At 38.8% G+C, this 23851-nt stretch overlaps 1 protein-coding gene across 1 annotated transcript in view; it reads left to right on the forward strand.

Annotated features, from left to right (window-relative positions):
• Positions 1-23851, forward strand: part of VAPA (VAMP associated protein A) — a 37435-nt gene that overhangs the window by 6447 nt on the left and 7137 nt on the right. The window contains exons 2-4 of the mRNA XM_060170683.1: positions 11479-11631; positions 14440-14543; positions 15059-15139. Of these exons, the coding sequence (XP_060026666.1) occupies positions 11479-11631; positions 14440-14543; positions 15059-15139 (338 nt within the window). The remainder of the gene's footprint in view (positions 1-11478; positions 11632-14439; positions 14544-15058; positions 15140-23851) is intronic.

Raw genomic sequence — 23851 nt, forward strand, 5'->3', positions numbered from 1 at the left:
AAAAAGGGTAATTTTATTTGCAGAATCATGACACCATTGTCACTTAATAAAACCAAAAATAATTCTTCAATAATCTGATATTTCATCTATTGAAATCTTACCAATTACAGTCCTGGTTTTTAGTTGGTTTGTTCAGTCTGTGCATTGCATGTGGCTGTTGTATCCAGGTCATCTTAATCTTAACAGTGCCTCCACCACTTCCTTTTTATTATACCATTTACTTGTTGAAAAGACCAGGTTGTTGTCCAGTGGAATGTCCCTTATTGATATTTCTGGTATGTAGTTCCTGTAAATTTGGAGTTGGATTTAAGGGCTTGAAGATTCAGGTTTCAGTATTTTTTTGGTAAAAATACTGCACAGATAGAATTGTGTCACATCAGGTGTGGATAACGTCTGGTTGTCCAACTTCTAGTGATGTTAAGTTCATTGGTGATGACCGCCTTATCCCTCCTGTGAAAAGTTGCATAAGTATGAGTGCATTTATGGTAATATGTGTGAGGGAAAAGATCAGAAAGGAAATAACGTTAGCAGTCATTAGCTCTACTTTAGGATGCTTTTGTTTTTACGTTTTTACTTTTCTGTGTTTTCCAAGATTTCTGCAATGAACATTCAGTGCTTTTAATGGTAAGAGAAAAAAATTATTTTGTTATTAGACTCAGTACTTTGAGAGATTATATCAAAAGTTTCATTTGTCCTACCTGTAATACTTTGTTTTATTTTTTATTAATAACTTAAGCCTTTTATACAGGTTGAAGTCTTTTTTTTTTTAATAATAAAGCAGTTATATTAGGTCAATAGAAAACAAGTCTGTAACTATACCGTAGCAGTTCAGAAATCAAGGCATATAAAGACAAGTAGACAATCAAGACAATCATGTTTGTTTGAAAGCAAATCTAATTTATAACTAACTGTACATACATCTGTTTTCATTGGGCTCTTACTGTTAGGATCAATTGGTGGTCTCTTGTGAGAGCGTGGTAGATTAGTTTGGGGTATTTATTTCTCAAAGAATGGGCCCTGCCCATAGACTGTATTAGAGGCAAGTAGGTCTAAGCAGCGTGTAAGTTCACAGGATCCCTCTTCGTCCAGACAGTGCTGAGGGTTCAGTGGTGGGCACCTCGCTGGCCAGCCAATGTATACATACTGATGATTAGTCACAATGTGGAAGCCTCCTCTTTAAACACGATAGGTTTTAGAGTTTTAAGGTCGCAGAGACTTGGAGACAGTGGCAGATTTGGGCCATGTCAAGCAGAAGTAGCCAGTTGAGAGAGAACAGGGAGAGGAAAGCAGGCAAGAGAGGTCTTGTGGTTCCAGTATCAGTTTCTCTTGAATGCAGCCTTCTGTGAGGCCAGCTGTACCTCATGTCCTGTGTCATTGAGATTGCTTTCATCTTTATAATCAATGCTTAAGTATGATTTTATTCTTCATAATAAAATGCCTTGCTTAAATAGAATTAGACTTCAACATTTATGAGACTGTTCAACTTTATGACTGTGACACATTTCACTTTATAAAAATAACCTCAACTAATGTCTTAAATTTTTATAAATACCATTTTTGTTGCCGTGTCATTAATATACCATAGTTTTTTTTAAATTTATTTGTTTTTTGTGGTACGTGGGCCTCTCACTGTTGTGGCCTCTCCCGTTGCGGAGCATAGGCTCCGGATGCGCAGGCTCAGTGGCCATGGCTCACGGGCCCAGCCACTCCGCGGCATGTGGGATCCTCCCGGACTGGGGCACGAACCCGCGTCCCCTGCATTGGCAGGCAGACTCTCAGCCACTGCGCCACCAGGGAAGCCCTAAAATTTATTTTTTTAAAAAAATTTTATTTTATTTTTGGCTGCATTGGGTCTTCATTGCTGCGCACGGGCTTTCTCTAGTTGTGGCAAGCAGGGGCTACTCTTTGTTGCGGTGCGGGGGCTTCTCATTGCGGTGGCTTCTCTTTGTTGCGGAGCATGGGCCCTAGGCACGTGGGCTGCAGTGGTTGTGGCACGTGGACTCAGTAGTTGTGGCTTGCGGGTTCTAGAGCCACAGGCTCAGTAGTTGTGGCGCAGAGGCTTAGTTCTGCAGCATGTGAGATCTTCCCAGACCAGGGATCGAACCCGTGTCCCCTGCATTGACAGGCGGATTCTTAACCACTGTGCCACCAGGGAAGTCCCAATATACCATAGTTTGCTTAGCTACTTTTCTCTGGCATTTGGGGAGTTCTCTAGGATAGTTACCTTGAACATTTGGTACTGTTTTCAAAATTCAGGTTTAAATGAATGAGATGTTTAGTTACTTATGGTTAAGCTTTTAAAGGATGTGATTGGATTCAGTGGCCATTTTTAAAAATAGTTATGTTAAAGAATTGTTAATATGAGAGAGCTTTAAAGTACTAGTTTGTAATATAAATTGACAGATTTCTTATGGGCCTACATTTTGACAGCCTTTTATTTTGTAGCTATATACTTCCATATATATCTACTCATCCATATATATTTACACGTGTGTGTGTATATATATATACACATACATATTTTTATTTTGGTATTTGGATAATCTGACATGAATTGGAGTGACTGCTATACCTTTAAAGGTATAGAGCACCTTTACATCATGGAGTGTGTTTTCTGTTTTCTCTATGAACAGATTTTACTTTTATAGCTTATAGGGGAAGATGAATCCCTTGGTTTTGTTTTCTAAGTACTGTTCCTACTGCCAAAAATCTCAGTAACAGCATCTTCAAAAGATAGCTTTTTCTGTATCTTTTCAGTCCCCACCCCTCCACTTTAAAAATAAAAGATTTTCTGAACAAATTAAGGTAATATGAATTCACGTTTAAAAGTCCCTTCTGATTATAAAATCAATGCTTAATGTAGAAAGTTGAAAAAGCATGGAACAGTATAAAGCAAATAAAAATTACTTAGTCCTACCACCTATAAATAACCAGTTTCTTAAAAAAAAAAATTATTTCTTTATTTTGGCTGCGCCGGGTCTTAGTTGCAGCATACAGACTTCTTAATTGTGGCATGTGAACTCTTAGTTGCGGCATGCATGTAGGGTCTAGTTCTCTGACCAGGGGTCAAACCCAAGTCCCCCTGCATTGGGAGCACAGAGTCTTACCCACTGGACCACCAGGGAAGTCCCTAAATAATCACTGTTAACAGTTGATTATTTTTTCTGTGTATGACTCTTTTATATCCTATATTTTTTAGTTAATATTATTGTGATAATTTTCCCATGTTATAAGTATTTTGCTTATAATCTAACAGGAACTTTAGATCTGTAAATGGTGTTAAAAACATTTATTTCAGGTTCTCCCGAAGATATCCATTTCTCTTTTATTCTTTCCCATCCTGCCTACCTAGATTTTAAAAAGTAAAGTCTTCAGATATGGAACACTTACTTCTGTTTTAACAAAGGTGTTAATTTAAGCATATTTAATGTTTAATCCTGAGTGCAAGCATGAAAAAAAATTTTTTTTGTGTGTACATCTTATTTTTCTCTAGAAAGTTACACAGTGGAAGGACATAAGACTTATATAAAAATATTACAAATCAAAATGTTTCATTTCTGTGTGAAGACAACGTTGTTTGTACTCTCCCACTTGTTTTCAGGACTGTGTCACAAAGATTGTTTAGGTCCGAGTGAGCAGTCTGTGCATCAGAGGGTCAGAAAAAGTACTTCTAAAATGTTTAGTAGCTTTATACAAAATGTCAGTGAGGCTGTGATCATCTAGGATTGAATTACCGGCCATGTTACAATGGAGTAGTAGGTGTTTTCTAGTTAAGGCAGTAAGTAAAGTTGTTTATAAATATCACATACTTTGAGGGCTGAGAGGAGTCTTAGAGATGGTTTTGTGTACTGAGCTAGAGTGGAGGGTTAGACGGGGCTGGAGAAGTGACATGATTTGCTCAAGGTCAGTCACCGTGTTGATGGTGTTGGATTGTGAGCCTCTAACTCAGCACACTGCATTATGCTTTTTTTTTTTTTTAACATCTTTATTGGGGTATAATTGCTTTACAATGATGTGTTAGTTTCTGCTTTACATTATGCTTTTTACAAAAGTCAGTACCTACACCATCAATAGCAGACCCCCCCTCCCGCCCCGTCCCCCTCGCCCCTGCCCCGTCCCCCTCCCCCTCAGGAAGGTGATGGATGAGTATTTAACTTTGTGCTCAGAACACTGCTGCATTAACTGAAAGTGTTGAAAAAGAAAGAAGAGACATGGTTCCTGCCTGTTGGTTACTTTTAACTATAACTTTAAGCCCCTGGAGTGGGAAAACTTTTTTTTTTTTTTTTTAATGATGACACACTACTACGTTAAGTGGATTTTGGACATTTTTTTCATGATACATTTTGAAATTCTTTGTTGATTATTTAATGTGGATAAACAAGGGCAGTGAAGCAGTTTAAGAAATCAAAGCTTTCCTTAAATAGTAGAAGGTTTAAATAAAATAAGCAGGTTTGGCTTTTGTATTAATCTCAGGGTCCATACTTTTGTAAGGTTAATGAAAGCTTATAAGAAGATGTGTTTAGTGCTTTAATAAGTAAACCATCTTGAATAGAAATGACTCATTTTGTTTCCCGGAAAGTGGTCTTCTGTTTATTTTTACATTAATGTTTGTACAATAATATTTATTCAGTACTTACTATGTCAGGGATTGTCCAGCTGGGGATACAGCTGCAAATAGAACAGAGACCCAGTCTTCATGGAGCTTACATTCGCTCAAGTCTGAGATTTCAGTGTGTTTGGGAAAAAAGTACAGTAAATAAATTAAGGTAACTTCATCTTTAAAATTTGTAATGAAGATGTTTTAGGGCTTTCTTTGATGTAAAACATAAAAACTGTTTTCTTGGTGTTTGATACTTGTTTCCAGAAATATTCATCCTGTGGAACCAAGGAAAATACAATAAAATATCCAATAAAAATCTTTTTCTTATATTACTGATTTGATTACAGTTTCATGCTTTAACACTGCAGAAATCCGCCTGGAATGGCTTATGAATTAGGAAATAAATATAGCTTAGGTATTTGCATAAAATACATAGAGAATTTATGAGAGTTCAGGCTCTGGAGGCAGACCTGACTTCCCACCTCCGTGGCTTTGTGCTTGTCTGACCTTGGACAAGTATTCTAACTTCTGACTCAGAGTTGACTCATCTGTAAAATGAGGGTAAGTAATAAAAGTATCAGCCTCATAGGCTTGTTATTAGGGTTAGTGACGTAATTCACGCAAAACTCTTGATACATGGTGAGTGTCCAGTAAAGGCTAGATTGTAAAAACTTCTGTTATCACTATTTTTACTCTTACTACTGCTGCCATGCTACTATTACTGTGGGAGTTCTTAGTAGATATTCTGTATACTGTACAGCATATAATTCAGATGTGTGATTAACTTAACGTAGCAAGACATATTCAGCAACATAACCCTTTGTTACTGGAAAGCTGTTTAATCAGCGATGCAGCCGTTAATTTGCTAACACCTGTGGAAACATTGAAGTAGTCATCACTGACTTCACTACAGCTACATTATTTATATATTTGAGCTGAGCATCCAGCCTGCCTCATTAGGATTTTTACCTGTTCTGTTTCAGTACAGATAGGATGGAGGAGTGAAAATGTCATGCTGGGGTAAATGATTTATGAATACCTAGAGTCATAGTAGAACGTACATACTTCTGATTTTTTGCGTTTTTTTGCGGTACGCGGGCCTCTCACTGCTGTGACCTCTCCCGTTGCGGAGCACACGCTCCAGACGCGCAGGCTCAGCGGCCATGGCTCACGGGCCCAGCCGCTCCGTGGCATGTGGGATCCTCCCGGACCGGGGCACGAACCCGCGTCCCCTGCATCAGCAGGCGGACTCTCAACCACTGCGCCACCAGGGAAGCCCTACTTCTGATATTTTTTGTTGTTATTGCATGTTGACTAAGAACAATCCATGTGATTGCTTAGCCATACTCAGGTTAAGGCCAGTGTGAATTACTCCAGTTCATTCAGGGATGAGCTGGTTTCTTCTCAGGGAGCTTATAGTTAGTGGGTGATTTAAGACATACATAAATAATAAAGTGAGACGTGCAGGGAGAGAGGTAGGGACACTGTGCTATGGTAGTTGGTAGTTGTATGGTCACCCTTGTTTCTCCTCAGAGATGCATGCTTTGGTTCATTGCACTTTCTGCTGTTATCCCCCCGAGGTCACTAACTCAGTCTGTACCCCATAGCCAAGAACTCAGAGCTTGTCCAGAACCGGAGAGTCTGAAAGGTGAGCCTGCTTCAGTGTTAAAGGTGCTGTAGAAGACATGGGACTCCTGGGTTTAGAGACAAAGGATGTTATTCTCAGGGCACTGCAGGCAGCAACTTCATAGTTGTGTTGGTTTCCTTTGCCCCTCAGATTCCATGGGGGCAACACAAAGGGGTTCAGTGCAGGTGGGTGCTGCCCACCTGGTGGGTTTGTGTCATAGCTGAGAAACCTTGAGTCTAGGGCCTCTGAATCTTTTGTGATGGGCTGCACAGAAACCTGCCTGACCTTTTTCCAGAGGAGGACCTGAGCATTATCACACTGGACAGCAAACAAACCTGCCCTCTCCTCACGAGGGAGATGCTAACAGTCAGATGCAAGACTGTTCACTATGTAGTAGATCCTTGAAAAGACAGTCTGTATGAAAGCCTCCAGGGCCTCCACTGGCAAAAGGTGCAGAAATGGTAGAGACCCATGGAGACTTGTCTCCCAACAGACCTCCGGGTTGCTGGTCTAAACGATGCTACGGAGTTCATGAGTTAACATTGGTGCACATAGCCTGTTTATTCTTGAGCTGCATCCCAGAGGCCTTTTCTATTTCTGAAATGCTCCATGCTATATTCAGGACCACTTATCCTGAAATAAAATTTGATTCTCTAAGCGCACAGGCTTAGTTGCCCTGCGGCATGTGGGATCTTCTTGGACCAGGGCTCGAACCTGTGTCCCCTGCATTGGCAGGTGGATTCTTAACCACTTCGCCACCAGGGAAGTCCTGCTCTAAATTTTAGGTATACAGCGTTTCATGCCGGAAATATATATTTAGGTAAAGGAGTCAGGCGAGTCTCACTTAGGACATACTTCTGGGTGAGCTGCCCTAAACTTTTCCTACATTTTTGAAGTTCCAAGTTTTTTCCAAACTTTTTAATACAGGGACCGTATTTATGTATGTTACATTTCCATCTGTTAGAATTTGGGACTGAGAATAGGACTTTGGCTTACTGGGAATGATAATGTAGTAGAGCGAGGATAGAATACTTAGTGACAGGAAGTGGCGTGGGAGATTGAAGGAGGGCAGCCTGTGTAATTAAAAGGTGGAGTTTTAAAATTTAATTGTTTTTTCAGTAAAAGAGTTCAAGTAAATGTTATCTGTATTGTGTGGAATTTTGTTTTATATGGTATATTTTTACATATGAACAGTGAAATTTCATCTGTGAAGTAGGAAGTATCAGGTGGTACCTGTGGTTGGTGAGTAGTTTACAATCAAGTAATCATAAAATGGACTGTTGTAGTGATTGTTTCTAAATGATAAACTAAGCGTTTATATTGGACAAATGGCAGGATTTTCTTCAATTACAGGGATTAAGTTTTAGAAATCCTCAAAACGTGAGTATTTATTTCCTATATAAGTTGCTTCGAATGTTTCACTTTTTCATCAAAACACTGCTTTTCAATTTTCTTTCAGTTTTTTTTTTTTAAGCTTACACCAAGGGTCAGCTTTTCTTAAAAACAAAAACAAAAATCTTTACTGTTTTTCATAAAAGAAAAATATGTACAGTTTAAAGAATTATCAAGAAGTTAGTAGCTCTGCAGTCACTGCTCAGGTTCAGAAATAGAACTTGTGTGTTGCAAAGCTCTCCTAGTACTTTCTCCCTGCAAAGTTAACTCCTGATTTTTATGGTAACCATTTACTTGTTTTTCTTAATGGTTTAAGCACCTAAGCATTGCAGGGGATGTTAGTAAAGCAGGAGATTATTGATATAATGCAGTGGTTTTTAACCTTATTTGACACGATATCCCATTTTGATATTTTATATTTTGTAATGCCCATTTTTCCATCCTGAAGTGAAATTCATATATAAAATTACATACCAACATACACAGTTAAAATTTTTTAATATAATGCCCTAACTGTAACATAAAGGAGAAGAAAGTGAATTTGTGATGAAATATGCATTTCAGTGTGTAAATGTTTGGGCATGACTATAGTAGAAGACTAATGAATTAGCTAGATCCCTGTAACCTACTTAAATAAATGAGTTTGGATTTAAGGGAGGTTAAGGGAGGAGTTATCTGATAGAGGGTTTTCTCTAACGTTTTGAAATAAGGGCAAGAGAATATTTATGCATGTGGGTAGAATCATGTGAATGTGTCACCCATACATGTGTGCTGACTGGACCAGATGTTTGTAGGAATTTAAGTGTCCTGAGTGACATTGCTGTTGGTAGAATAATTTTCTGTAATGGTGAACTCACCTTTCAGAATTTTAGGGAAAGAGAAAAAGGTTTCTTGTTTTATACAATAGATGTATTTCTGGGAAAGAGGTTTTTTTTTTTTTTTTTAACCAGTGTGGATTTCTGGAGGGGTATGTGAAGATCTGGTGGGATGGGGGCTTAATACTGTACTTGATTGCATGGATCTACCCGGGTGTTGTGAAATGTCTAACATCCTGTTCCTCTCTACCCCCCACCCCGCAACAGTAGCACCACCCAGTCCTAATGTCAGACAGAAGTACCTGACAGTGGCAGTATTACCCTGGATTTAGGCTTGTGTTGTAGCAGATATATTACATAACTTTTCCTCTATTTTTGAGGGCCTGTAAGGGTAGATTCTATTGGGTCTGTTTAACCTGCAGGCTCCAGGAATCCACGATACACCCCCACCCCAGATCGCCCCATCTCACCCTCACCCTCCAGAAAAACCCAAGGTAAAATTGTTGTGAATATTTGCCTGTGTATGTTTTTCTGGGTTAGTATATAGTTTTCATGAGATTCTTAAAGAGTTTCTGTGACCCACAAAGGTGGAACAGATGTTTCTGCCTAAGACCTCTTCAAGCAATTAAATCTGGTTATTATGCTAGTGGTCATTAGTACTTGCTGATTTTGCATCTTAACCAGGAAAATGGGCTCAGACTCTGAACTGGCTGCTGGGAGCAACCCTTACTGTGAGAGGCTTGGTTAGAGGGACACAGTGGAGTAGAAAATTTCAAATTCATTTGTTAGGTGGCTTTATTGTAGGTAATTTTACATTTTACTGATAAGGTTAACATATTCAGTAAAGAATTTGGCTTTTGAATTGGTAGAATTTTTTTCTTTTGACATATTATCTTCATCTTTAGGTAGTTTGCATTTTTATGTCTAGAAAGACCACAATCTATTATTTAAGATTTATAATCCCTTTTGGGCAACATAAAATGTAAGTACTGTTTCAGAATTCATATGTTGATGAAAATTGACACATCATCATTTTCTAAGTCAGTTTAAAAAATCAGTTATTTTACCTTGTTTTGGATAGTTGGTACTTTCCTCTAAAATTGGGGAAATTAAAAAAATTGAATTTAAAATTACAAATTGAAACTTACGTAATTGTTATAAAAATACAGGATTTTTCAAAATTAAAATTTTGTAAAATGTTTCCTTTGTTATTTTACTAAGAAACTTTAAAAAATAAATTTATACTTAATGCTAATGTTAAAATCCTAGTTGAAATAGTCACATAAACATGTACACATTCTCAGTTATCTGTAGTAATTTATGGATTTTCAGAATGTTAAGAAATGGAATCTATGTCTTTAAAACTCGTAGTTTTAATAGCTTAAAATGTGTCTTTAGCCAATGATTTTGTGGATTCACGCAGCAAAATGGACAGATTGGAGCTTTCCCCTTCACTCCCCCGGGCCAGTGTATGGTGGGGTAGTTAGCTGCTAGCCAAAAAATGCAAGCAATTGGGATTGAAGAAGCAGCAAAGGATGTAAAATAATATATAAATGCAGTGATTAACTTGACCATATAATTCAAGCAAGCTATCCAAAAGATTGTAGTTCTTATATATATTGTATATATATTTTTTAAAAATGTGTACTTGTTGATTTAAATGCCTATTCCACATTAGAATTTTTTCCATAACTGGTTCTCTGCCTTTATATGCTTTCTTCTAATGTTCTCTTATTTCTGTCTCTTCCCTTTTATCCCAGTTCCAAATCTTTATTTTTTTAGAAAATATCTTACAACTCACAAACTTTAAGCATAGGATAAAATTAATTCATTTCCTAGGACCTGAAATAAGTGCCTTTCATTTCAAGTCTCTTCTTTTCCTCTCCTTGCATCAGGCAGGTCTACTTTCAGCCCCTGCTCTCTTCCTAGTGCCTCTGCATTGTCTGTCTGTTGTTCCCCTTCAAGCCTTTGTCTAAGATAATTTTCCAGTATTCAGCAAAATGGGAAACTTTATCTGGCAGAGTTGGGGAATCTTCTCAGTCTGGACTCTAAACTAGAAATATTTTAAAGTTTTAAAAGACATACTTTTTCTGGTTTATTTAATAAAGGAAAGATAGCCTTTATAATAGTTGTCTTTGATTTCAGCCTTCTAGCTTTTTTTTTTTTTTAAAGTATAACTTAAAATTAATTGTTTTAGAAACCACTGAAAATTGCTTTTGGGTTAGTTAGAAGTGTGTGGTTGTTGCTTCCATTGAGACATATTTATCTTCAGTCTCCAAATTAACAGGTATTCAGTTTACTGTCTAAACCTGTATAAAATATCTTTAGGCTTTTCTACCGCCAAGAACAAAAGTGGTGGTACTGTTTCTCCACACCTCACTCCCCCCTTTTTTAAACAAAAAATGGTTTAGGACTTACTTAATTCAGGCAGGACTGCATCACCTTTTGGGTTCTTTGTTTTGCAGTTTTATGTTTGGGTGTAGAATCAAAGCTTAAAAAAAACTTTGTATGTAGAGTATTTGACACAGTGCTCTTAATAAACACTTGACAAATATGTGAGTGAAAGAATGAACGAGTGAAGGGATCAAACTTAGTTGAGGTGAAGCAAGAGCACCCTGTCATTGGGTTCGTCGGCTTCTGATGGAGAGGTTTTGTGGTCGGCTCTGTCAGGTGAATCTGAAGATTGGCATTGGTTTGCAGACCACTGGAAATCCCGATCTTTTCAGTCATGTGGTAAGAGCATACTCTAGGAATACAATTTTGGGCTTATTTCATAAATTGAAACTTTAAAAATATATTTTATTTGATAGAAACAATACATGTTCATGTAGTGATTTTATAAAGTCTGGTAAGGAATGAAGAAGAAAATAAAACTCCTTTGTGTGTGTATACCTGGAGGTATATTTAGGTACACAGACTTTCAGTACATACTCTATATAAAATTGAGGTTATGTGCATCCAGTTTTGAATTCTGCTTGTGTGTGTGTGTGTGTGAATCCAATTAAAATTTTTTTTTCCCTGTTTTTGGTTTTTAAACCTCACAGGCCCCTTCACAGATGTAGTCACTACAAATCTTAAGTTGCGAAATCCGTCGGATAGAAAGGTGTGTTTCAAAGTGAAGACTACGGCACCTCGTCGATACTGTGTGAGGCCCAACAGTGGAATTATTGACCCAGGGTTGACTGTGACTGTTTCAGGTAGCAAACCATGTCCTGAATTTATGCTGTTCTTTTACTATATGCAAACTGCTGCAGGAAATGTCTTATCTTGGGGTGAGGGTGTATGTGGTCAGTTTGTAAGCAGTTACTGTCGTTCAAAAAATGTTATATCTATTCTTTATTTCTACAGCTTACTACCACATTCTCTGCCCTTATTATTTTGTCTTTGAAATGTTGTATCATTTTTGTGATTGCTCATCCTCATTCATTCAGATCTCTAGCTGTTGTTACGTATTGCATGCAGCTGTGGAGGTGTTATCCTAAATCTTTTGCTTAAAAATGTACAGTGCCTCTCTTTTGCCAATAGTTGTAAACTTAGATGCGTCTTTCTGCCTTTTATTGTTAATGCCAACAGTGTCCCGCACTTGAAAACTTTAGTTTTGTCACCCCCTTTTGTGTTTACTTGTAGTCCAGGGAGTGTGCTTGGTTCCTTCCCTGTGTGGATTGCTTACTCCTGCCGTGGAGTCTGTGCTGGTGCCAGAGTTAATGCCCTCAGACTTCCCTGACGATATCCTTTCATGATACCATCTAACATAGCAGAGTGATAGGAAGCAAGTAGGAGAATGTAGTTTACTTATGGGAGAACTTCAGGCCTCACACAGAGACCATTCACTCGTATTTTCTAGCAGTAGTTCTCACCTCTGTGAAGCTCTGCTGTAATTGCACAGAGAGCAGGAACACACGCAGACCTTTCCAGATTAGAATCTCTGGGGACACAACCTAGACATGTGTATGTTAAACAAAACAAAACATGCCTGCGTAATCCTGATAGGTATTGCTAAAATATTAAAATAATTCTGTATCAGTTTTCTAGTTTTCAAGCCCACAGCGGATTAAAAACAGAAAATTATACAGAGTGAGCGCCCGGAGCAGGCTCACTGAGATGTTCATCAGTGGAACCTGACTGCAGAGGCAGTCAAGGACAGACGTCAGAGTTCTTGGGGGCACTTAATCCTCCCTCAGTAACGGTATTCCCAAACTCAGAGCTAGGAGGGCCTAGAGAAGATGCTTTTAGTGAGTCTTGTGTGGTGGCCTGGCAGGCCTGCTTTCATGTTTGTCTGGCCGAACTGTCAGTTCATGGGGAAGATGGGTGGGCAATAAGAAGAGTTGGCAACGAGTGTTCTGGAAATTGCTCTCTAAGTCCACAAGCCTTTTTAGCTCAATTGGAAGAAGATAAAATTATTTCTATCCACATGGTTAAAAATAGATTTTGGTGCAAACAGCTATAGCCCTAGGAATCCATGGAACTATTCAGAAGGACTTTTTCTTTAGGATTCTAGCTTTCTGAAGTTTTACTGTATTAATGTTTCTTAAGAACCTGTATACTTCTCAAAGCCCTTTCTCTCACATAGGCCCCTTGTATTGAGCACCTGACTTACTAAAAACTCCTTACACACCAGTTACCGTTTCCATGCACACCCTTGATCCCTCTCCTCCGCTGAGAACTGGCACTCAGTGTTCAGTGCAGTGCCTTTCCGGGTGAGCAGGCACTCCAGCCACGCTTCCTCCAGCAGCCTTCCCTGATTGACTCTGTCTGCATACTCTCTCCTTTTCTCCCTCTCTCTCCCTTTAGCATGCACCTTTATGGATTTACTCCTTTAATCTGTGCTAAGATTGTCTTCCTCTTGTTACATGGTCTGTAGCCTTAGAAGTATGACTGTCATAAAGTCACAACCATGTTTGAAGTTTTCTTTTTATCCAGTTTCTAGTGAATAGCGTAGGGTGGTTGTTCAGTGAAGGGTGTTCCTGGAGATACACTGTGCTTTATCTGGGTTATGGGCATTTATCCTGTGCATTTTCTACAGCTGTATATTTGGCCCTTAAAAATTTTTTTTTAACCATGATGGGAGTTAATGGACTTCTCAGACATACCTTATAAAGAAGATGTTCTTATATAATTGATATTTCTTACATTTGCTTCATTTCATCTGTCTTTTTGAAAATGTTGACATCTGTCTATCTTAGAAATAATCTAAATATTAGCAGGGAAGTAATCTCCACAATATTGTATACATATTGTGTACAATTGCTGATTCATTCTTTATATTCTCTTATTAGATTTATATTACATAATTTTAAACCACATGGAACGTCTAAAAACCCTCTTGTAGGCCACTGAAAATCATAAATACTTCAGAAGAAAATTTGAATATAATTATTAGGAAGCTGGAAAAAGTTTAGAAATCATGAGGCTGTATGGTTTCCTTGTACACTTTGTTGTCCTAGACTCATTTAAACAAATTAATAAACTCTTCTTGAATAGGTGTGTATTTAAAATCTATTTTAGAAAAATTAGTTATATCAGAACACTAATGTATGGTAGTGAGTTTTTATGTTACTTAGAATTTCTTCTATAAATACTTCAGTTGTCTAATTTTAAGAGCTGTTATCACTAAATACTAATGTGAAACCTAAGTTTATAAGTGGTTTTAATAGGCAATTTACTAGATTTTGAGTTTATAGGCATTTTAATAGTTAATGTTGGCAAAGTTTTGAAAAATTTCCAAACTTAAGTTTAGAGAGGGCAATCATAGATGGATATTTATTTATTTTTAGTAGACATTTGTTTATTTTATGGGTTGTTAAAGACTTAGCAAATCAGAAAGGTAGACAGTTTAAAAATAATTGGAAACCATAAAGTTGTTTCTGGATCCTTACTGTAAATAATCCAGTGTGTGCACCTTTCCTGGTTTTCTTTAAATTTGCAAATTAGTGAGTGAGTACTAGGAATGCAAAGAAGCAAACAAATGCAGAAGTCACTGTCATGTGTCCTTTCTTCTTCTTTAGTAATGCTGCAGCCTTTTGACTATGACCCCAATGAGAAGAGTAAACACAAGTTTATGGTACAGACCATCTTTGCTCCACCAAACATTTCAGATATGGAAGCCGTGGTGAGTAGAGAAGTTGAACAGAAGTTGTCTGGGGAAATGTTGTTTAAACTGTGGGTTTTGTTTAGCTCTCCATTGAGAAACCTGGTTTTTAAAATTAACAAAATCTGTAAATCTGTTCACTACAGATAACCCTGACTCATTTCAAGAACGAAGGAATTTTGAAATAGTACGCCTTAGAGACAGTTTTGAAGTGCTGCTATTAAGAGTGAAGTCCTGTAATCTCTAGGGCTGTTAGTGTGATTTTAATGGATTGTGATAGTAGCTCTTCGTAGGGTTCTATAGGAAGTTCTGTGGCATTGCCGGTACCTGTGGTGGGTGAGAATAACGCAGTGTGTACAGGCAGCTGTAGTCCTGCCTGACCTGGGGAACCCCCTGCGCACGCGCGCGCGCGCACACACACACACACACAGACACGCACGGCAGCTACGCTAACCCTTCAGTTGTCCCTTGAGGCGAAACCTATTTGTCCCCATTGTATCTCCTCTGTCTCATTGTTTGGTTTTGTTTGCTTTCAGTGGAAAGAGGCAAAACCCGATGAATTGATGGATTCTAAATTGAGATGTGTATTTGAAATGCCCAATGAAAATGATAAATTGGTAAGTAGGAAAATATAAGAAAATTGGAAGCTATTAAGCTCTCAGTTACTTTGAGATTGAATTCTGCTTCTGGTTTTGGCCTTTGTGATTGTGTGATATGGCTGTTCCACTTTATCAGACTCAGTGTTTACGGTTTTTAAAAACTTAATGTGTATATGCTCTTTTCATTTCAAAACATTTTGTTCAAGGAGGAAAATACTTTTAGATACAAGCTGGATGATGGAGAAGAACCGCCTAATTCTACCAAAATTTTGCTACTTAAACCACTTCAAGTTCTTTGTTAGAATGAGACATGTGTATACATAAATATAATTAAATTACAGACATAAACCACTTTTTGGCAACTATATACCTGCAGTCTGGGGATAAGATTTAATTTACATGGACAAACAGTTTATTCCAAAGGCTATTTCCAGATATTTTGTTCACTATTGATCAAAATACATCTGATTTTATTCCTTAGTAAATAATTTTTATGTTGCTTTTTGATTAGTGTGAGGCAAATACAATTTGAGGGACTGAAGTGTATGTGCATGGAGTTTAAAAAGTAGTCTTTTTTTTTTTTTTTTTTTTTTTTTGTGGTACGCGGGCCTCTCACTGTTGTGGCCTCTCCTGTTGCGGAGCACAGGCTCCAGACGCGCAGGCTCAGTGGCCATGGCTCATGGGCCCAGCTGCTCCGCGGCATGTGGGATCTTCCCAGACCGGGGCATGAACCCGTGTCCTCTGCATCAGCAGGCAGGCTCTCAACTGCTGCGCCACCAGGGAAGCCCTAAAAGGTAGTCTTATAGAATGGGTTGTGGTCACTTTATTCCTTTTCTGAAACGCAAATTTGAATTTTTTTCTGTGGTTTGTAGGAGGGGCTTGAAGGGTAAGTAGGTTTTTGTGTGTGTGATTTAACATATAAAATAATATGGATAAATAGAATTGTTTGGCACAATCAGATTATAATTTTACATGACTTTTTTTCTTTGCTCTGGAGGCCATTTGCCCTATTGAAAAGTAAACTTGCAGATTAAATACGTGGGGTCAATTGTTGTGTTACTCTTAGGATAAGCTGAAATGAAGAAGTGCCTGAATGGTAATTAGGTGTTGACCAAATCATTTATTGTGTTTTTAATGCCTTATTAAAGGGATTTTGAAATATTTGCCAAAAACAAAAAAATGTGAATACATATGTTGTTACTGGAAAGTGAGATTTTGATGGCATGTTGATGCTTCCCATTTGGAGTTTACTTTCTCTTTTGCTAGGCTGCCAGGACGCTAATAGCTTGCATAACTCTTATTATTGGAACCAAGAAAAGAGCACATTCATCTCGGTTGACTTATTTTATTTCTAGTTTTATTGAGCTATAGTTGACATACAGCACTGTATAAGTTTAAGGTGTCAGCATAAACACTAGTGTTACATATATTGTGGAATGATTACTACAGTAAGTTTAGTTAACATCCACCATCTCATATAGCTACCCAAAAAAAAAGTTTTTCCCCCTCTGATGGGAACTCTTAGGGTCTGCTCACTTAACAGCTGTCAATATACCAAACAGTGGTGTTAGCTAGAGTCAGCATGTAGTACATTACATCCCCAGTTCTTGTTTATCTTCCATTTTGTACCTTCTGGCACCCTTCATCCAGTCCTTCCTCCCCGTTCCCCGCTTCTGGTAACCACAAACCTGATCTCTTTCTACAAGTTTGGGGCTTTGTTGTTTTGTTTTAAGATTCCATGCATAAGTGAGCTCATACAGTATTTGTCTTTCTTTGACTTATTTCACTTAGCATAATGCCCTTAAAGTTTCGTCCATGTTGTCACAAATGGCAGGATTTCCTTTTTTTAATGGCTGAAATAATATTCCATTGTATCTGTATATTCCAGTCTGTATATATATACCACAACTTCTTTATCCATTCATCTCTTTTTTTTTTTTTGCGGTACGCGGGCCTCTCACTGTTGTGGCCTCTCCCGTTGCGGAGCACAGGCTCCAGACACGCAGGCTCAGCGGCCATGGCTCACGGGCCTAGGCATTTCGCGGCATGTGGGATCTTCCCGGACCAGGGCATGAACCCATGTCCCCTGCATCGGCAGGCGGACTCTCAACCACTGCGCCACCAGGGAAGCCCTAAACATTTGTTTTTTTGCAGTTTGTTTGATTTGAAATCAAAATAAAGTCCACATACTGCTATTGGATGGTATGTTTCTTAAGTCTCTTAATCTATAGATTCCCTCTGTTTTTCTCTTGTAAATTATTTATTAAAGAAACCGAGTTTGTCCTGTAGACTTTCCCACGGACTAGATTTTGCTGATTGCATCCTTCAGGTATCTTTTAACTTCTCTGCTGTCTTTGGTATTTCCTGTCATTGGATCTAGAGACTTGATTAAATTGAGGCTTATTTTTGCGGTGAGGGCGAGGCAAGACTACTTTGTAGGTGGTTATCTGTTCTCTCAGGGAGGTACCTAATGTCTGATTTTTTTTGTTTTGAAGTTAGCAGCCGTTGGTGTGCAGTGTGTAGATGAGTGGTCCCAGCCAGGGGTGGTTTGCCCTCCAACGGGACAGTTGTCAGTGTCTGGAGACATTTTTGGTTGTCACAGCTAACGTGGAGGGGCCTACAGACGTCTAGTGGGTAGGGGCCGGGGATGCTGCTCAGCTTCCTACAATGCACAGGACTGTCCCCACAACAAAGATTCTCCAGCCCCAAATGTCAGTGCAGTTGGAAGTGAGTAAATACAGTTTAAGTCCATTGATTCATTCAAGGTTGTGTAATGGTGACTTTGTCATTACTGCTTCATTGTATTAGTTAGAGAGTAACTGGAGCTCATCTGATACCCGCTGATTCATTCAATGGTGGAGTTCTAAAGCTTTCTCTTAAGTTATAGGCTTTCAAAAAATGAGTTGGTTACAGTGTCCCTCTGATGATGTACAGTCAGCTTTCTGTCCTCCTTCCTTTCCTTCCCTTCCCTCTTTGCCGTGTTGTTATGGACTCATGGACTTAAACTTCCTACTGTTTCAGCCCCTTGCAGTTATTGTATTGGTGATCAGATTGGCTAGTAGCCGGCTCCTGAGTCCTTTCACCTTAGTAGTCTTTGGTAATTTCCTTCATGTCTAATATGGCAAGATACTTCCAGGCTCAGACCTGGGATTAGACATTTCTTCAAGCCCTGGGTCCTTTCAGTGGGAGATGGTATTTCGAGACCACAAGCTGGGCACTGGGAGTAAGACAGTGATTTTTAGTTTTGTGAGAATTCCTATCAAACCATTCTTTTGGCCAAGATTCTAGTGGAGGCCTGATTGTCAGTTGAAGGCACTTTTAATGGTAAAATTTTAATGGTGAAATTAGTCAGTATCACATAAATCACATAAGATGATGCTCATCCTTTTATTTTTTGAGGTGTTGTGATTGTGTTTAATGGTTGGGTTATGTTCTTGAAGCTCTTGGATAATTCAAATTGTGTAAAATCCAACACTAACTGAGAAGGATGGGCAGGTCCTCTTGTGCACCAGCTGCAGTGCTGTTGGAATATAGCAACTCATGGCTTCTTAGCTTTGCTGTTATGCTTCTTGATGGACATTTTTAAGTGTTTGGAATTCACATTTCAAGTTTGGCACATAAAATGAGACTTTTAATATTTCAGTATATCAGATTTATATAATTCAAATGTGCAAAAATATTTGTATCTATACTAGAGGTGGCCTTAATTGATTAATGTGCGAGTTAAAAAGAAGGGCTGAAATACAGCTGTGTTTTTATGAGGCGGTGTTTGCCAGAATGTGTTGGTTTGGAAGGGCTCTGTGGTCAGATGAGTTTGGAAAAACGCTATAAATAAGCACACTGCATATTTGCACATTAAAGGCTCTGAATAAAGAAAATCTGATTAACCTAGTATTTCTTTTTTGTTTCATATAATGCAATTAACTTCCCATGGAATGCCAGATGTTCTGTAAAATACACTTTTGGAAACGCCGTTCCTGTGTAAGCTCATTCTTGTGGAGCTGCTAACCTGCAGGTTCTACGAGAAATCCCCATTACTGAGGGATCACTGAAGTGGGCGCAGCCTGGTACAGACCTGGTGCTGTCCGAATTGTTGATTAGTGACTTCCTGTCAAGTCATAAGCTTACTGTTGCATCGCATCCTTTACAGAAAATGTGAAACCTCAGAGTAACCAAATCTGGAGTGTTTATAATAGTATAAAATATATAAAGTTTTTGTGTATTTGTTATAATGATTAAAGATGAAACCTTTGGGCTTCCCTGGTGGCGCAGTGGTTGGGAGTCCGTCTGCCGATGCAGGGGACGCGGGTTCGTGCCCTGGTCCGGGAGGATCCCGCGTGCCGCGGAGCGGCTGGGCCCGTGGGCCATGGCCGCTGGGCCTGCGCGTCCGGAGCCTGAGCTCCGCCACGACGGTGCGAGGCCCGCGTACTGCCAAAAAAAAAAAAAAAAAAAAAAAGATGAAACCTTTTACACACACACACACACACACACACACACAACACCTCTTTTCTAATACTTTATTCATGTGGTAATAAAACCCTGTTGGTAAGACCCTAATGGTATCTTGCCATTTCTGGTTTAGTATTGTCTACAGATGAAGTTGATGAAACTGCTTAAAGACCATAGTATCTCTAACATACTGATTTCTTTCTAGTATCCATAGATACAGTTACGAAATTACTTAATATCCTTTTTCCGTATGTCTGTCTTCAGTTTAGTATGAACTTTGTCTGTTAGGAAATTAGGGCATCATTGAGTAGTGTTTTACCTAGATAAAGTTTGTCAGTTTACTACAGACAAATTGGTAAGATGCCATATGAAGCTGAATCCTGACTACACAAATTGATTAAAGATGAAACGCCCTTATTCAAGGAAAACACATTTCTAAATGTGCAAGATTCACAGATATATGAGAACTGTTGGCAGCCTGTATTTTTAGAAGTAGAGTACAAAATATATTTTTTAGTTTATATAGTCACGATTGCTGTTAGTAAATTCCTATAGTGACATGGTTTGACCCCTTATTTATTTTAGTTTGTTTGTCAATATGTTTTAAAAAGTTCGTTAATTTAAGCAAACTTCAGTTTAGTTTTTTTTTTTTTTTTTTGCGGTACGCGGGCCTCTCACTGTTGTGGCCCCTCCTGTTGCGGAGCACAGGCTCCGGACGCGCAGGCTCAGCGGCCATGGTCACGGGCCCAGCCGCTCCATGGCATGTGGGATCTTCCTGGACCGGGGCACGAACCCGTGTCCCCTGCATCGACAGGCGGACTCTCAACCACTGCGCCACCAGGGAATCCCCCAGTTTAGTTTTTAACTAAGTTGCTGGTGACAACTTTTTTTTTTTTTTTGGTGGTGACAACTTTAATACACAGCTCTCTCCAGATGGCACATGTACTTTGTGTTCAGCCTTAGTGTTCAGAGCAGTGGAGAAGCCCATGTTCAGTTACACATTTACTCCAAAGAGTTGCTCATCAGAATTTATGATCTTTAGTAATCAACTTAGAAAAATTTGGTTCGCATCCAAAGCAGTTAGATAGCACAATAGCTATCATGGTTATTGATACTTTCTTCTCAGAGTTGGTGTAGGTAGCAGGTAGCAAAACGTGCTGTTGATTCAGTGTGTCTTATGTTGGGTACCCCATCCCACTCTCACCCCTGCCCGCAGCTCCTCACCCACCTCCCCGAGCCCTCAAAAGAAGTAGACAGGCAGTCAAGTACATTATGTAAGTACACCTTTCCCTGTTTGAGGATCTGGATCTTTTTAGGTATGCTGTTAGTTCTTGGGCATCTACTGTTTCTAAAGACAGTTGGAAACGGCTGTGTTATTATTTTGTTGATTTCTTTAGGTTTTTTAGGACCTTGATACTGAATATATAACTCAGAAAATGATTGAAGTTTTTAGTCATCTTGTAGGATAAGAAAGGTGCCAGCTTTAGAAGTATGGTGGTTGAGCCCATGTTTTTATTTTTATGGTTTAAAGAGATCATTTTTGTGATAAAACAGTCCTAATTTATTTGGAACCATCATTAGAATACGGGCTTCTTTTTGGAAAATAGCTCTCTGATTTGGATCATACATAGAATGACCTAGGAGTCCAAGAACCCTTTTATTTTAGAATAAAAAGAGGTACTATTAATAGTTATTCCTGGACAACAGGCATTAATTAATACTGCCCTTAGGCACTAAGGTGTGTGGTCCCCCTAGTCCTCGGGGACAGCAGGACTTTTACTGGGTGCATTTCAGTAAGGTAATGGCCCACAGTCTTCAAATGAGTTATGTTCAGGGCTACTACTGAGACCGCTCAGCGCATTCCCTGGGTTGTTGATAGCTGGACGCAGATGATACTGGAGTGTCGACTACTTTATTTTACAAACTGGAGTTCTGTGAATTATTAGCTCTTTTTAGTTATTATCAACTCTATATTATGAAATCTAATGTCCAGTTAGTGGTTGTGTTTTTTTTTAGGATTGAGTGTGGTTTTAATTAACTTGTTATGATGTTTTACAACCTCTTCAATTCTTTATGTTGAAATAAAAATTTTTTTTGGTTTATTTTAGGCCACCAACTCTACTTGACATTTTCCAAATTTAGAAAAATTATTACATTTCATTTATGCCCTCCATTTAACATCTATCTGTTAATGACATATTTTCTAGGGAAAAATACTTGTCATAATGAAGCCTGAAGGACTGTTAAGAATAGGGAATTTCAGGGGCCCTGTGTATAAAGACTTTTTGTAATGAAATATACATTATTTTCTGTTGAGACAAAGAACAGATTGGGGACAATGCATTATTAAGTAAGATGGAGTAGTCTTAGTTATGTACAATGACCTGGATATCAGTAAGTATTTTATTTATTTGTTTTTATTTTTGGTTGTATTGGGTCTTTGTTGATGTGCGTGGGCTTTCTCTAGTTGCGGTGAGCGGAGGTTACTCTTCGTTGTGGTGCACGGGCTTCTCATTGTCGTGACTTCTCTTGTTGCAGAGCACAGGCTCTAGGCGTGTGGGCTTCGGTAGTTGTGGCATGCAGGCTCAGTAGTTGTGGCTTGTGGGCTCTAGAGTGCAGGCTCAGTAGTTGTGGCGCATGGGCTTAGTTGCTCTGTGGCATGTGGGATCTTCCCGGGCCAGGGATTGCACCCGTGCCCCTGCATTGGCAGGCGGATTCTTAACCACTGTGTCACCAGGGAAGCCCTCAGTAAGTATTATTTCAGAGTCTGCTCCAACCTTTTTGTATAGTATTATTTTTATGTGTATTAAAGGAATTAGAGAAGATAGGAAGAGAACTGTGGAGATACTAATGGAATACTAGAATGTTCTGTGTGTCTTTGTTTCTTGATCCTGGGGGGTAAGTGGGTGTGTGTGTGTATGTGTTTGGGGAGGGGTGTCGTTGAATACAGGAGAGGTTTATAAATCATTGCAATTTTCGAACCCTTGAAAAAATTCATTTTAACATTGTTCAGTTAGAGAGTTAGCAAAGGTAAGAAAATATGAAGTGCTTGTTCTTCAGGTACTGACAAGTATTGAGTAGTAACAAAAATTAAGAGCCACACAGAGGGTACTCATTCTAGGAGAACGTGAGGCTGGCTTAAGTTTAATAAGGTTTCTACATTTAGTTAGTGAACATAATGCAAGTTGATTATAGCTAATTAATAGAAAAAGTTGAGAAATGTGTTGTATTTTTTGCTTTAACATAGCTATTATTTTTTATTATTATTTCTTATGCATAACACATCTTTATAGAATAAGGTGATTGTTTTAGAACCTAATGATTTCTGTGTTAGTCATTCCCAGTCCCACGCAGGAGAAGTCAGAGCTTGGTGTGAATCTGAGAATGTGTTTCCTCTGCACCTCAGGGTATTGCTCCGCCGGGGCCGGCCCTGGCTGTCGCTCCGCCGAGCAGCATCAACAGCACAGTTGCAGCACCTGCCAGTTATAGCGCGAAGAATGAGCCCAGGGCACTCAGTGTGTTCAAACAGGAGAAACAGAATGTTTGTTTCAGGGAGCTAACAGATAGACAAGTCTGCCAGTGTCACTGGTTATGGTGATGTGGTCACCCAGCACGTACGAGGTGTTTATTGTGTGTTGTGAAGGAATTAGAGTTGAAAATGTCAGATAGGTTTAAAATTACAGTAGAACCACAGTCACTTAAAAACCAGGCATACAAACTATTCTGTTCTAAAACAACAAATACCACACTTAATAAAATCTCAGTAGTGAGCAGGACAAATGTAAGTGGGAACATTATTTTGAAATTGGTGTAATTTTCCCTGTCACTGAGATTTGGGGAGCATCCTCTAAAAAAAATGTGAACAGACCAGCAGGTGTAGCAGTAAAGGTGGGAGCTGGTGAATATCACTCTCCAGGCAAGTATTTGTGTTTATATATTTAAAAAAAAGATAAATGAGATTACTGCTTTATGTTTCTTATCCAGTACAAATAATACTAACCCTTCTTTAACTGTCATTGTTAGTTATTTACAGTGCCCCAGGGTAGGAGAATTTGTGGCAGAAGCCCTAAAGATCTTAGGTCATATTTGAATTTATTCATGTCTCCGTGTGTGTGTGTGTGTGTGTGTGTGTGTGTGTGTGTGTGTGTACACTTAACACTCACTCAAGTGCAATGCCAGCGCATCAGTAGATGACAGTGACCTCCTGGTGGTGTCCTGGGTGCTATATAATTCCCTTTCTCATTTCCTGCTTCTTGGGAGCTCCGGGAACCGCACAGTTTG

This window comes from Lagenorhynchus albirostris, chromosome 14 (genome assembly GCF_949774975.1).
Source record: "Lagenorhynchus albirostris chromosome 14, mLagAlb1.1, whole genome shotgun sequence".
In the NCBI taxonomy this organism is placed as follows: domain Eukaryota; kingdom Metazoa; phylum Chordata; class Mammalia; order Artiodactyla; family Delphinidae; genus Lagenorhynchus; species Lagenorhynchus albirostris.